Source organism: Ornithorhynchus anatinus, chromosome 18 (assembly GCF_004115215.2).
Source record: "Ornithorhynchus anatinus isolate Pmale09 chromosome 18, mOrnAna1.pri.v4, whole genome shotgun sequence".
NCBI classification, from domain to species: Eukaryota; Metazoa; Chordata; class Mammalia; order Monotremata; family Ornithorhynchidae; genus Ornithorhynchus; species Ornithorhynchus anatinus.
In genome coordinates this window covers 15,449,310-15,464,248 of record NC_041745.1, presented here as the reverse complement: position 1 = coordinate 15,464,248, position 14,939 = coordinate 15,449,310, and the positions used below count along the sequence as shown (strand labels likewise).

At 63.8% G+C, this 14,939-nt stretch overlaps 1 protein-coding gene across 2 annotated transcripts in view; it reads right to left on the bottom strand.

Moving 5' to 3' along the window:
• Positions 1-14,939, bottom strand: part of EXOC6B (exocyst complex component 6B) — a 370,191-nt gene that overhangs the window by 108,191 nt on the left and 247,061 nt on the right. For both annotated transcript variants that reach the window (XM_029083071.2, XM_029083072.2), the window contains exon 20: positions 12,438-12,511. In XM_029083071.2, coding sequence (XP_028938904.1) covers positions 12,438-12,511 — 74 coding nt within the window. The remainder of the gene's footprint in view (positions 1-12,437; positions 12,512-14,939) is intronic.

Genomic DNA, 14,939 nt, shown 5'->3' with positions numbered 1-14,939 from the left:
CTAGGTGCTCGGGGGAGTACGACGGGGTTCCTCGTCAACAGTGAGCCCCGCAGCCACCGAGACCGAGGCGCCCAGGCCGGGAGGGGTAGCGGAGCGCTGCACCGAGCGGACGGGAAGAGTGGTCGCCTGGAAAAGTCCCCCGGGAAGTGGCGTGGCTCGGTGGACAAAAGCGTGGACCCGGGAGCCGGAGGCCCTGGGTTCTAATCGACCTGTCGGCTGTGTGGCCTTGGGCCAGTCACTTCACTTCTCAGGGCTCCGGTTACCTCGTCTGTAAAATGGGGATTGAGACCGTGAGCCCGTCGTGGGACAGGGACCGCGGCCAACACCATCTGTTGTATCCACCCCAGCGCTTAGTTCAGCGCCTGGCACCCAGCGAGCGCTTAACAAACACCGTAATTATTACTATGCCTGCTGAGTGCTCTTAGGCGAGGCACTTGGCTTCTCTGTACCTCAGTCTTCTCAACCGTAAAATGGCGCTTCAATACCCGTCCTCCCTCCTACTCGGACCGTGAGTCCCACGGGACTGTATCTGGCCCGATAAACCTCTATCTACTTCAGTGCTCCAAACGGGGTCTGACACATCGTAGGCTCTTAACGGATACCACAAAAATACCCCAAACAAAAAACGAAACCCCAAGAGCCAACACTCACCACTCGACGCTCGGCTCAAGGTAACGCTCTCCTGGCCCACCTGGGGCTCCGAACCGCGAGACCCACCTCCTCATCCTCCCCCCGACCCGCCCCAACCCACCGGGCCGCTGTGAAAACAGCTCGACCGGATCCTTTCTGTTGATCGGCGGACCGCCGTCCCAATCCCGTAAGCCCCCACTTCCCTCCTGGGGACAAGCGGCTGACGGTCTCGATTTGGAAGCGTCTATTTCCCCGCGTATGCCGGAGCCGCTCCACGGCACCCGGTTCGGTCCCAGTCGCGTCGCCTTTGCTCAGGGAAGCCCGGCGGGAAAGGGTTCCGGGCCGATCGGCCCAAGGTATCCCGAGCAAAGCCTCAGGAACGGCGCCGACGGTCGAGACCCGGAAGGCTCCGCAGGGCGGGTGGGCTTTGCTTTTCCACGGAAGGAAGCTCAGCGGCGGGAAGCGGGCAGAGGTCCGGTCGGGGAACTCGCCCCGCCTGTCCGGGGCCCCTATTCCCCGCCTCACAGCTCATCTCTCAGGGCTCCGAAGGGCACGGCCAGAGAGCGGCGGACGGTGCCGTGAACGATAACGGCATCTGTTGAGCGCTTACTGTGTGCCGGGCGCCGGGCTGGAGAAGAGCAACTCGGGATGGACAAAGTCCCTGTCCCACGTGGGGCTCGCGGTCGCGATCCCCAGTTGACAGATGAGGTCACTGAGAGAGGTGGAGTGACTTGCCTGAGGTCACCCGGCAGACAGGCGGGCGGGGCCGGGATCAGAACCCACGACGCCCTGACTCCCAGGCCCAGGGCTCCATCCGCTACATCGTGCCATCTCCGCCGTGGACCAGCCCGGGGGCTGGAATCACTCGAAGAGCAGCGGTATTTACCGGGCGCTTACCACGCGCACGGCACTCTCCTAAGCGCCTGGGAGAGGCCGACGCAACGGAGTCGGTAGACACGGTCCCCGCCCAGGAGGAACTTACGGTCCAGAGCGGGAGACGGGCCGGGCCGCGGTGGAACCCGGCGGGGCGTCGGCGGTGGGTTTTGTGTTCCAGAGGGACACGCCTCCACTTCCGGGAGCCGCCTCCCTCCGCCATCTCGCGGCGTCGACCTGACAATCGTGAGCCCGGCAGCTGAATGATTCCGCCTCGTGTGCGTGCGCGAACTATTTCTGGCTCACCCAGGGAAAAGCGAAAAGCGAAAATCGAGAGGAAAAAAAAAAAAAAAAAAGAACTCGAGAGGGGAAAGCGAGCGGAGGAAAGTTAATGGCTTCGCCTCTGCCACGTCTGACTTTCTGCCAGAGCGTTTTGGGGGCTATTACCTCATAAAAGGAAGGAGCCAAAATAAAGAAACCTCTGAAATCTAGGCCGCCCGGCACACGTACGGGACACGACCGTCGTGAAACCGCAGCCGCGTTCTCCTGCAGACGGGGAACTCGCGGGCGGCCGTTGAAAGGACCCGATCCGCACAGCCGGGCCCCCCGGGGAAGGCCCCGAGCCGCTCGCCAGTTGGAACCCTGAGCGATCCGGCCCGCGCTCCCTGTCCTGACAGTTTCCTTCCGGAACGTGGCAGGCGGCTCCCGGCCTCTCCCTGTAAAAACAGCGGGGCGTTCCGCAGCTCAGACCCTCCACAGCCCGCTCGGCTGCCTCAGGCCCGGATCCCCGGGCGCCGGTGGAGGGGGGCGGGGGGACGGGAAGGGCGACGGAGGAGGCCGCTGGGCCCGGGCCCGCCCTCCCCGCCCGCCCGCGGGTCCCCCGGCTTGGGCCCCGGGAAGAGATTCGAACCAGCTGCGGCGCGCGGATTTCCCCTGCCCCCCGACCGGCCCCAGCTACCGTTCCCTCCCGCTGGACCGACGTCCTCAAAACCGGGGCTGGGAGGTCTCGGTGGCCCCGTCGGGCTTCGGGGCCCGTACGTGTGGATTCCCGGGCCGGTCACACCCCATCCCTCGGAGGACCCGGGGAGCCCCGCCTGACCTGATCCCTCGCCTCCGGCCAAGACCCCTCCCCCGACCTCGGAGTTGCGTCGGAGCCGGCCCGTCGAGGCTCATCGCCCCCCTTCCCCGAACCCTTTCCTCCGCGGGGGGGCTCGGAGCCATCGAGGACCTCGGGGACGGGAATTCCCGGACGGTAACAGAGCGAGGACTGAACGGGGGGCAAGGGAGAAGGGGAGTCCCATTTGACGTTTCCAGAACCGGGACTAGGTTCTACCGGATCGGCCTCCCGGCCGCCCTCCCTGCCTCCCGGCTCACCCCTCTTCGGTCCGAACTGCCCCCTGCTTGCCCGGATCACCGTTCTAGACGCGATTATTCCGCGGACCTCTCCACCGCGGACCGTACTGAGCGCCGAGGCGGATACAAGAAGGTCGGGTCGGACACAGTCCCTATCCCAGGTGGGGCTCGCAGTCAGAGGGGGTGGGAGAACGGGTAATCTGCGGATGAGGGAACCGGGGCACTGAGAAGGGAGGCCATTTGTCCAAGGTGGCGCAGCGGGAAAGCGGCGGAGCCGGGATTAGAAGCCAGGTCCTCTGACTCCTAGCGCTCATTCCACCAAGCCACATATCCGACGGGACGGGTACGTTCCCCAACCTCAAAACCCTCCTAAAATCACATCTCCTCCAAGAAGCCTCCCCTGACCAACCTCACTTGCCCACCTCATTCGCCCTCCCTCCTTGCGCTTGGGTCCGTATCCCTTAAGCACTCCGATACCTCGCCCCAGATCCTGATACCCTTCCGCTTCCCCGGCCCGTAATTCATTTTAACGTCCGTCTCCCCTGCTAGACCGCAGGCTCCACGAGGGTAAGGATCGCATGGACGCCTCCAGGCTTGCAGTTCAGTGCCCCGCACGGAGTCAGCACTCAATACCCGCCGCTGATCGACCGGGCCGCCCCCGGGACTCAGAGAGCAGTGGCCGGTGGGGAGGGGACCGTCCCCGAGTCGCGAGCGGCGGACCCCGCTGCCTCTATTCGTCTCGGTTTTCCGGCTGAGGCTTCCCTAGATGAACTCCGGGTTTCTCCCGCTAACCTCCTCCTGGATCTCTGAGTCCAAGGAACTCCAAGGAGATCCAAGGATCTCTGAGTCCAAGAGCCCACGGCCCGTCAATCCCGCGACGCCGGCCCAACGGGGAGCGAGGCGTCCCGGCATCCCAGCCGGACCCAGTGCGGTTGGGAAAACCACCCGGGAAGGCGACCCCTCGGCCGCTCCCCTCTCTCCGCCTCGTCCCCCAACTCCATTTCGAGTCCAGGCTCTAGGACCCGATCTGGGAGGCTCGGCTCCTCGCTCGCCTTTCACTTGCGATTTCAAATAGGCAACGAGGGGTGGGAACGGACAGATGGCTCCCTCCGACTCTACCCTCTCCGGGCCTGACCTGGAATCCGCCCCCGGGCCAGAGCGGCTACGCCCTGCCTTCCGACGGAAACTGGGGTGGAGCTGAATGCCCGTTCTTCCCGATCCCATCCACGAACCTCAGCGCCCACGTATCCGTTTCTTCGTTTCACACGTCGGCTGCACGGCCGCCCTGACGCCTCCGATCCGTATCTTCTCTCCATCGCTTGAACGCCAGAACATTCACTCATTTAGGTCTTCCGTCTTCTCGACGAGACGGTGCCCGCTTCTGCTTGTCTCCCCTTCTAGACTGTAAGCTCACTGTGGGCAGGGACTCTGCTACGTCGTCACACTGTCCTCTCCCTAGCGCCCGGTACAGTCTTCTGCACCCGGTAAACGCCCAATAAATACGATCGACTAAATGGAGGTCGGGGCTCTCCCCCCCCCCCCCCGACGTACCGATGCCCGGCACGGGGCTCCGCCCACGGTAGGCACCTGGTACACGCCTTGTAGACCGTGAGCCCGTCGTCGGGCAGGGATCGTCTCTATCTGTTGCCGAACTGTACATCCCCAGGAGCTCAGTACGGCGCTCTGCACAAAGTAAGCGCTCAATACGTACGATCGAATGAAAAATACGACCGACTGACCGCCTCCACATACACTGGGGCCTGACACTGGATCGGCGTCCGGTGGACACAGAAGATACCCAGTACGGGCCTCCGCACACAAGAAGTACGGAGGAGGAGACTCTGCACCCGGTGGATAGAGTACGGGCCTGGGAGTCGGAAGGTCACGGGTTCTAATCCTGGCACTTCTCTGCTCTGGGACCTTGGGCAACGACTCCACTTGGCTGTGCCTCAGTTAGCCCATCTGCAAAATGGGGATGAAACTGGGAGCCGGGACAACACAGCAGGTACTCAGTAGAGGCCCGGCCCACGGTAACTAATTCGGGGGTCACGGAGGGCGCCCGAAAGAGGATGGCAGAAAAAAGGGGTTGAAGGTAAAGGCCTCTCTCGTTCTCTCTGGAAGCCAGGCTTGTCCGCGACCCCCCCCCCCCCCCGCCTCCCTCCGCCGTCGCCCCCGGAGAGGCCCGGAAGAGCCGGCGCACGGAGAACGGGCAGGCCGGAAGCCGGACCTCTGGTCCAACGCGAGGCCGCGCCCTCCGGGGTGCAGGACGCTCCGCCCCCGCTGCCCACCAGGCCCCCGCTTCCTCTCTCCCTTCATTTCCTAGCGCGTTCCCGAGGGAGAGGGAGCTCGCGTGGTGCGGCGCTGGAGGCCGAAGCTAGGGAAACCCCGGGGAAAACCACCCTCTCGCGGTTGAGTGTTCCTATCAGAGGTCATGAGAGAGAGGAAAAAAATGAATGCGTCAGATGGAGGTCTCTGATTATACGGCTGGCAGCCTGCCATACAAAGCCACTCTAACCACAATTGGCTTTGGAGCGGAGTGAAGCTCCCGCGCACAGACAGACAGACACACACAGAGACGCGCGCGCGCGCGCACTTAGCGATCGTCGCTGTTTGGCAAGCGGCCGTCATAAACTCCAAGATAGCGGTTCCGTAGATCTTACCCCACTGAAGTGGTCTGAAGAGGTGGCTTTCACGTTCGCAGACGCTGCCAAGTCCCTACCGTCTCAGATGTTTCTTCCCGACAGGGCCCTCCCGACAGGCCGAAAATAGCCGCGGTTTCTAGAGCGGCTCGTCTGCCTCCTCCTCCCCGCCGGCTCCCCCGGCCACTCCCGGCGGAACGGCGGGCCGCCGGCTCGGCCCGGGCCTCTCCCCCGAGAGTCCCGCGGGGCGGAGGCCTCGGCCGCTCGATGCCCCCAGCTGGCAGATGGAGAAACTGAGGAAAGAGGTCTCGGCGTGCGCCCGGCGATGAGCTCGGGTGACAGAATTTGAGACCACCAGAACGAGCCTTCCCTGACTAAGTCCTCGCTTCCCCTAGAAGCAGCCTGGCGTGGCGGACAGAGCACGGACCCGGGGGCCGGAAGGACCCGGGTTCTAATCCCGGCCCCGCCACTTGCCCGCCGCGTGACCTCGGGCGGGTCGCTTCACCGCTCCGGGCCTCAGTCACCTCATCTGTAAAATGGGGATTTAAGGCCACGAGTCCCACTTGGGACGGGGGGGGGGGGGGGGGGGGGGGGGCCGCGTCCAAACCGATAACCCTGTATCCACCTCAGTGTTCAGAACGGTGCTCGGCACATGGTAAGCGCTGAACGGACGTTATCGCTTCCACCTATTGGCCCTCCCTCCCGCCTCATCTGAGCTCTCTGATCCGTACCCCTCAGGCACTTGACATCCGCCCCACCCTCAACCCCACTGTCCACGCTCCTCTCTGTAACGTATTTTAAGGTCCGTCTCCCCTTCTAGACCGTGAACTGCTCCCGGGCGGGGATCGGGTCTACCGGGTCATTCGGATTGCGTTCTCCCAAGCGCGGAGCCCGCGGGCCCCGAGGGATCGTTAAATACGACCGGTCGGCCGATCGACTGGGGACGACCTAGCCCGGCACCGTCGCCGACAGAGGCACCGGGATGTTCGGACGAAGCACGCGCTGAGGGTCCCCCTGGGCCTCCGCCCTCGTAGTGGGTCCCCGACCGTCCAACACCCTGACTCGCCCCTTTCCGTCCCTGACTTCCCTCCCCGGGGCCCGGGCCGTCGTCCCGCTACGGGCAGCCGCGTGCCTCTGCCTTCGACCAGCTCCCTCGCCCGCGTCGGAAGGTCCCCGCGGGCTCTCCGACCCGGAAAGGGGACCCCCGGGCGCTCGCGGACAGAGCCGTCCGCGGGTCGCGCCGGATCCGCCTCCGGCGTCTCCGAGCCGACGGCTTCCTCTCGCTTCCCGAGTGGGAATTCCACGCTCCCGCTGTGGGGTGTCGCACAGAACAGCCCCCGTCCCCGCCACCTTCAACAAGCTGTTTTACTACAGAAGGGCCCCAGGCAGCCCTGCCAGAGGGAGGGAGGGGAGGGAGGAACGGATGAGGGAGGGGGAGGGGAGAGGAGGGAGAAGAGCGGGGAGGGGGGCTCCTCCGGGAAGGGAGAGGGCATCCCCGGAGGGGAGGGCAGAGACGGCCCGCGGCGGGGACGGCGTCCGAGAGGAAACGTCCCTGTCGTCCAGCGGCCTGGCCGGCGGCTATAAATACCAGACTTGATATACGCCGTACCTGGCACGCCCGGCTCCTTACTGGAAGTGGTTTTCCACTGAGGGTGAAATAAAATTAAATGATTATTAAATAAAAGTCAGATTTTTCCATCTGAGCCACTTGGCAGGCAGGAGAGGGAAAGAGGTGTTCCCGGCTGCCCACGGCCTCTTATCCAGGGACCCCGGAGGGCACAGAGAACGGGGGGTCGGGGGGCCTCGTCTCCCAGCTCCGCAGCCCCCCGGAAGGGAGGGAGCTTCCCCGTCAGGCCGGGACCACCCAGGGAGCACATCTCGGCCCGCGGGTCGGGCTCCATCTTTTCCTGCCGGGGCACGGCGGGCCACGGGCTCCGCCACGGGACTCCCCGGGGAGCGTCCGGCCGTCGGGGCGCTTTGGCTTTAAGGCGGGGAGGAGCGGCCTCCGAGACGGAAGGGGTGCTGCCGTGTTTACCGCCGAACGCGGGCTTCGCAACTGAGAAATAAGTAGTCCTCGGGGAGCTCTCGGGCTTCAGCTAAAAAAAAAAAAAAAACACCACCCAGCTATCTTGGGATGCCTCCGCCGCCGAGGAGCCCCGTTCAGGAGGTCTGATGCAATGTCACTTTCTACTGGCTGAAACGGCCCCAGTCCGCTTCCCGGAAAGTTGGGGGCCCCTCCCGCCCCGGGTCTGGCAGGTAAACAAGGCAGGCCCGGGCAGCCAAGAGAACCATCACCTCTCTGGAAGCAGAGGAGCGACAGACCTCTCTGCGGGGAGGGGGGAGACGGCGGGATCCACCGATCCGTCCACAGGACGAGGGAAGGCCGTGGGCGAGCGCACGGGTCCATTTAGCCGAGTCCCCGCTGTCGGGAGGAGGGAACCCCAGTGGAGCGGGACGGGTGCCCAGTGAACACGATGGCAGAACGCTTCTTGACTCCTCTCGGCCTCGGTCTCCTCATCTGTCAAACGGGGGGTACGATCCCCGCTCTTCCTCCCGCTTGATCGGAGCCCCGCGTGGGCCGGGGACCGGGTCCGCCCTATCGCCAATCTCCCCTGGCGCTCAGTGTGGCTCTCGACACCTCGTAGGCGCCTGACGCATGTCGCGATTATAGCCGCCGTTATCATTATCGTGATGATGATGATGATGATTAATCGCCTCCAGGCCATCCCGGGGTGAGCCACGGGCTCGTTCCCACCCCGAGATCAGTCGCCGGACTCAGCCCCGGGTTCTTTCGAGGGCCCCGGGGCCGCTCCGGATGGGCGGATGGGGTCCGATCCAGGAACGGCGCCCTTTGAGCTCTTTAGGGGACAGGAGATTGATTTACTTTGCTGTCTGTCTCCCGCCTGAACTCCCCGTGGGCAGGGAATGCGCCTACCGACTCGGTTGCGTTGTACTCTCCCAAGCCCTTACCACAGCGTTCCGCGCCACCAGCTGACCGACCGCCAGCTAGTCCCCCACTCAGGGATGGGCCTGGACGGTACGAGACCCAGGCAGGCGGGGGTCTCTTTTTATCAGCCCGGTGCGATCAGCACGAAGCCACTTCCAAGCCTACAGATGGACGGAGACTCCTCAAAGCAGGGCACGTTATCTACCGACTCCGTCACAGTCTGCTCTCCCAAGCGCTCTGCACACAGTAAGCGCTCAATAAATACCACTGACCGACTGACGGCAAGCTCGTTGTGGGCAGGGAATGTGTCTGATTATTCTTCTACTGTACTCTCCCAAGCGCTCAGTACAGCTCTCTGCACACAGTAAGCGCTCAACGGATACCATCGATTGATGGACGGTAAGCTCGTTGTGGGAAGGGAATGCGTCTACTGTACTTTCCCAAGAGCTTAGTAAAGCGTTCTGCGCACGGTAAGCGCTCGGTAAATATGACTGACCGGCCGATTGAGGAAACACGGAAACGGGTTCATCCGACGCCCTTTACTGAGAATCACGTTACGCTCAACGGCGATTTCACCACCACGCCCCCTCCGGAGGAGTAGGGGGTGGAGGGAGAAATTTCGACCGAATGCCTTTCGGGCCGGGGTCAGGACATCGTGGGGCCCTATTCTGGCTCCCCTCCCTGCCGTCCACCTGCCAGAGCCCCTGACACCCACCTACCGCCCGTCCCTCCGTCTCACCTCTCACTTAGTCCACCTCCTTGCTCACGGGCTCCTTCTGGCCCGGAACTCTCCGCCCCTTCGTATCCTACGGGTCGCCACTCTCCCCATCTTCCAAGCCCTACTGACGACGACGACAACTCTGGTATTGGCTAAGCGCCAAACTTAACTGTCACTGTGACTCTTACCGCGCGTCGGGCACTGTAACTCTGGGGTGGACGCGGGCAAATGGGGTTGGACGCGGTCCCCGTCCCACGGGGGGGGGCTCGCCGTCTCAATCCTCATTCGACAGGTGGGGAAAACGAGGCCCAGCCGAGTCCAAGCCCGCACGGCCGACGAGTGACGGAGCGGGGATGAGAACCCCCAACCTTCCGACTCCCAGGCCCGTGCTCTATCCCCTAAGCCGTGTTGCTTCCTACATCCTCTCTGGAAAGCCTTCCTCAGACGACCTCTCATCTTCCCAGTCTCCCACCCGCGTCGCCTCCGCGCTTGGGTCCCTTCGAAATTCCCCCCAACCTCACCCCCACGGCCCTTACGTTACGGATCCTTCTACGCTGTTCTCTCCCCTTGCTGCGATTTCCTTTTACGCCTCCGCCCCCTGTGGATCGTAAGCTTCTTGAGGGCAGGGATCGCATTTACCCACTCTATTGTATCGCACCCTCCCAAGCTCAGAGAGTACGGCGCTCTGCACACAGACGGCGCTCAACGTCATCGGCTCGACCGACCGACCGACGTCTCGCGACAACAGGGGATGGGGATCGGTGGGGGAGGGAGAGCCTCTTAACACGGCAAGAGCTCCAGGGGGACGAGGCGGAATCCCACAGTGGTGTCGGGTCCTGTAGAGAGCGCAAACACAAACACACCCTAGTGGGGTCATCGCTGCGGCCAAGATCTCCCTTTGGGAGCATCGGGCTGGGAACGCATCTGTTTCTCTTGGAACCCTGACGATCCCCAGTGTGCTCCGAAGCGGCTTTGACAAGAGAGTCCTCCGAGGTGTGAACGCTTTTCGAGCGCTCCAGGCTTTGGGATCACGTACTCTCGGAGAAAGACAGACGCACGGATATCGGGACGCGGGGGCGGGATGAAAACTCCCAGGGTCCCAACTCGACCCTAACCTCGGGCCTTCGGTGAGGCTCCTCGGCCGGCCCACTTTATAAGCGGCCTGGCGACTCGGCCGAACGTGGGTTTAGGGCTCATTCGGGTTTGGCGCCGAGACCGTCCCTCTGGAGCGGCTGCTTTTTTCCCGGGCTCTCACCCGGGGAAAGAACGCGTCGGCCGGGTTCACCCTACCGCCCAAGGTGGCCCGGGTGGCCAGGGAAGGTGCTCGGGAAGCGGGGCGCCCAGGGAAGGGGTCGCCCCGGGTCAGAGAATCCGGAGGGCGCGGCCAGATGGGCCGGTCTCGCCGCGTGGGCCCGGACGGCGCGACTCCTCCGTCCCGGAGCCGACCCGGCTGGGGAGACTGGGAGAGCCCCAGACTTTCCCCGGGGGGCGGCCCCGCCCCGTCACGCTCACTGAGGTGAAGCACCGAGGATCAATCTGGCGGCGCAACGGCAGGAGACCGATTCCTCGCACCGTCTCCCCAGTTCCCCGGAAAAGCCACCCGTCTCGCGGGAGAAATGGCAGAACCGGCCGGCTCGGGAAGACGGGGGTCGAGGGGGAGAGACGGTTGAGGGCCCCACCTGGCTTCCTGAGAAAGCCGGGGGGGTGTGCCGTCCGCCGAGGCGGACCGCCCAAGCAAACGGAGGGAGCCGCCCGTGGGGTCCAAGCGGCCGGGAGCCGCGCCTTCCCGGGTCAGGGGAGGGAGGCCCGTCCGGACGGTCCGGCTGCCCCCCCGCCCCCCCGCGAGCGGCCGCCAACTCGCCCGGAGGCTCCGCGGGCCCGCTTCCACGGAAATCGACCGCCCGGAGGACGCCCAGACGAGAGCGGCGGGTGCGCCCCGGCCCTCCCCAGCCGGTTCCCGCTGTGGGAACGGAGTCCCGGGCCCGGCCGCGCTGGGAACGGGGCCTCGCCCGCCCGGTGCCCCCCAAATATCAAGTTGACGCACGTCTCCGGGACGCGGGCTGAATCCTCAACTCTCGGCGGGGTCTATAGAGCCACGGTTCGCTCTCTCCGTCTCACGGCACTTTCCAGAAGTGTCATCGGATGACAGATTAGACCGCCCATCCGTGTGGACTTGGGGAGGGGTGGGGGCCCGGCCCATCCATTACGGGTTCAAAGCCGTCCTGGCATGAATCGAGTCCCAGTGGTGTGCGGGGCTCATCGATACAAGGGGTCCTACGGCTTCGAGCGGTACCCCGGCCATCCCCGAGTCCTCAGAATGCACACGACGTCACCCCCGAAGACAAGAGGCCCTGCATCATCATGGCAGGAGAGACAAAGACGGCCCCCTTTTTTGAACGGACAAAAAAATGATTGTTTTAATAGGAGGGAGGCATCAGTCATTGACTCTTACTTCATTCACACTTTCTATCCGACCCCATCCATCTTGGGAGCCAAGAGATGACAGGGCCCGGGAGCCCTCCCCCCCGGCCCCGGGCGCCCCGCCGCCCGCCCCCGCCCACCCCAGATTCGCCCGGGCACATCGACAGGCCCATCGCGGGCCGCGGCGGAGCGGCCTCGAGCGACCGCCCCGTTCCCCCTCGCCCGGCCCGACCCGCGGGGTCCCCGGGGCCGGTGGGGAGACGCCCGGGCGGGGCCCCCGCGGCCCGGTGGCCGTCCCCGGTCCGCCCCGAGGGAGCCGGGGAGACGGGTCGCGCCAACCCGCCGAACCCGACCCCGGAATGCAAATCCCGTCATCCTCCCGACACGTTTCTCGGGGGGCATTATCCGCAGACAAAAGTGCGCTGCGTGCGGGCGGTCTCCGCATCACTGCCCCCTCTGTGAGCACGACACCTGCTCAGGGCCGCCCCGCGGGGCCGCGAGGGATCTTTCTGCTGCATCTGCAGAAGCCAACTGGAGCACAATGGCCCCCGTGGCTTGGGGGTCACTTGAGTCCCTCTACCCTCTGGGTCTCCCCTCCCACCCTCCCCACCCCCCACCCCCAAGGCCCGACCCTCATCCCCTTTCACCTCCGCCCGAGCGAAGGAGCCCAGATAGCCACATAAAAGAGGTGGCCTCTGGCGCGGGGGTGGGGGGGAGGCGCGGGGAGAGAGCCTTAGGTCTCCGACGTGAATCGCCCACGCCAATCCTCCCTTCCCCTCCCCTTCTCCTTAAGACCTGATGGTCTTCAGTCACACATCTTAAAAGAAAAACAAAAAACAAAAACACAAAGACTTACTTGTCTCAAGTCGATGAAGGCTAACTGCAGCGTGTCCTCCTGAAATCCAGGCACTGGGCCGGATCTGGCAAAGTCTGTGGGAAAGAAAAGAGGATAAAAAGCGCCTTTAACTAACCATGGACAGGGAGATTGGCAGACGGATGACAGGGAAGACAAGAGAGGCTGGGGGAGAGGAGGACCGAGCTTCTAAGGAGTCAGGTCTCTCTTCCTTCAGCGGCTTTGTTCGCCCTTCAAAATTCGTGTCATCAAAACACCATTAATTCCAGCGTCCTGACAGCAAGGAAACTGTACCGATTCGACCTGAAATTTATTCCCATGAGCCGCACCGGGCTCCCCAGTATTTGTTTTGTGAATGGACAAACAACTTGCAAAAGAGACGGGAGGAGGGAGAGAAAAAACTTTTTCCTCTCCGCACAATAAAATCTTCAGCTGTGAAACTCTTTTCAGGTTCAAAAGCTATTTATATTTTAGGGCGCGGAAGGAATTTTCCAATTTCACGCCCGCCGCCTCCATCCACCGGCATTTATCACAAAATATTCTCTGCCACCTCGTTAATTATCCCCTCGCCGATTATCCGAACCATCGGGCGGGGGTGCCATCGCCGGGGCACGCACGGCCCGACGGGCGAGGGCTCTCCCCGCGGCGCTCCGGGCGGCGAGGGGACGGGGCCGCCGCGGACGTCCCGGGGCCCGGCGCGACGACCCCGGGCGGGACACCCAACGGGGCCTTCCTCGGTGCCCGTGTCCGGCTCCCCGGGTCGGGGCTCCCCCGCCGGGCTCCCCCCGCCGCCCTTCCCGCTACCCGCCAGGATCCCCCCTTCTCCTCCCGCGCGCGCTCCCCGGCTTCCGTCCATCGAAGCCGGGCCTCGCCGGGGGGGGGGGGGGGAGCGTTTTACGGCTCCGTCTTCGGAGGCGGCGGCGTTAACGAGGAGACGACGGCGCTGCCCCGTGGGGGCCGGAGGAGCGGCCTTGTAGAATGTCAGGTTTTACTGCCCCGGAGCCCGGCTCCGCCGGGGAAAGAAATCCAAAGGTCTCGTCCGGGCACCCGAGAGAGCGGAATGCAGGAGTGAAGGGCGGCAGCTCGGGGTCCAATTCTCCCAGCTAATCATCAACGCGATGACATTTAATATCAACCCGCTCTTTCCCTCAAGGGGAACGTGATGATTTTTCCCAGCGTCTTCCTACCGGGAGCTCGGATCCGGGTTAGCGCCTCGCCCCTCCAGCCCCCCAACCCGCTCGGGGCGGGTTGGTTAAAACTGAAGGGGAAACTGAGAAATCTTCATTAGATCTCAAACCTCTTCGGGGGAGGGGCGGGGGGGAGGGGGGGGGTCTCTGGCTCCTACTGTACTCTCCCAGGTGTTCGATACGGGGCTCGGTAAATGCCACCGACTGACCGGGGCTCCATCACCCCGCCGGAGGGACTCCCGGATCCTCCCGCCCCGATTTCGGCAGCGGGTGAACCGAGGCACTGGAAAAATCGAGGCGGCACACGGTGATAAATTCCACGGGTCGATCGACTGACTGTAGACCGTACGTTCGTTTTGGGCGGGGAGGGAGCCTGTTTATCGTTCTATCGCACTCTCCCGAGTGCTCAGCGCTCTGCACGCAGTAAGCGCTCACTAGATACGATCGACTGACTGATTAAAGGAGAAACAAGGACCTGCAAGGAAAACCTTCCACATAGGCAGGGCTCTCGCTGGAGAGCCAGCCCTCATTTCTGAGAAGGCGGTTTGGTCCAGGAGAAAGAGCAAGGGCCCGGGAGTCACAGCGTCTCTGCCGCCTACCTATGTGCGGCCTCGGCAAGCCGCTTCACTTCTCCGGGCCTCAGTTTCCTCACCTGGGAAAACGGGAATTCAGCAACCTGCTCTCTGAGCCCCACGTGGGACGGGGATTGGGTCTGACCTGATTACCCCGGATCTACGGCGGCATTTCGTAAATGATACTAATGACGGCAGCCGCCGAGCGCTTGCCGGGTGCCGAGCACTCTCCTAAGCGCTGGGGGAATCGGGTCGGACACAGTCCCCGTCCCACCTGGGGCTCACGGCCTCGATCCCCGTTTTACAGATGAGGTGGCTGAGGCCCGGAGAAGCCAAGTGACTTGCCCGAGGTCACGCAGCTGATGAGCGGTGGAACCGGGATCGGAAGCCACGACCTCCCGACTCCCGGGCCCGCGCTCACGCTGGGCACAGAGTAAGTGCTTGACCAACACCTCGACTGGTACGACCGTTACGATCTCTGCCTCCCTTAGGAGCGGACGGGAAGTCGGGCAAGGTACAGGAAACAGAATCCAGACAGCAAGCGCAGTCGGCAGGGAGGGGAGCCGACAGAGGTCGATCTCCCTGCGACGGCAGAATCCCGACGGAGCTAAAGGTCGGCCAGGCAACGGTCCTGCCCAGCCCTGACTTGGAGACTTGGAAGGTCACAGAAACAAACTCGGCTCCCTGACCTCACGGACATCATCGAGAGTCACAGTCGACGTGAAAAGGCAAGGCAGGACTGCCAG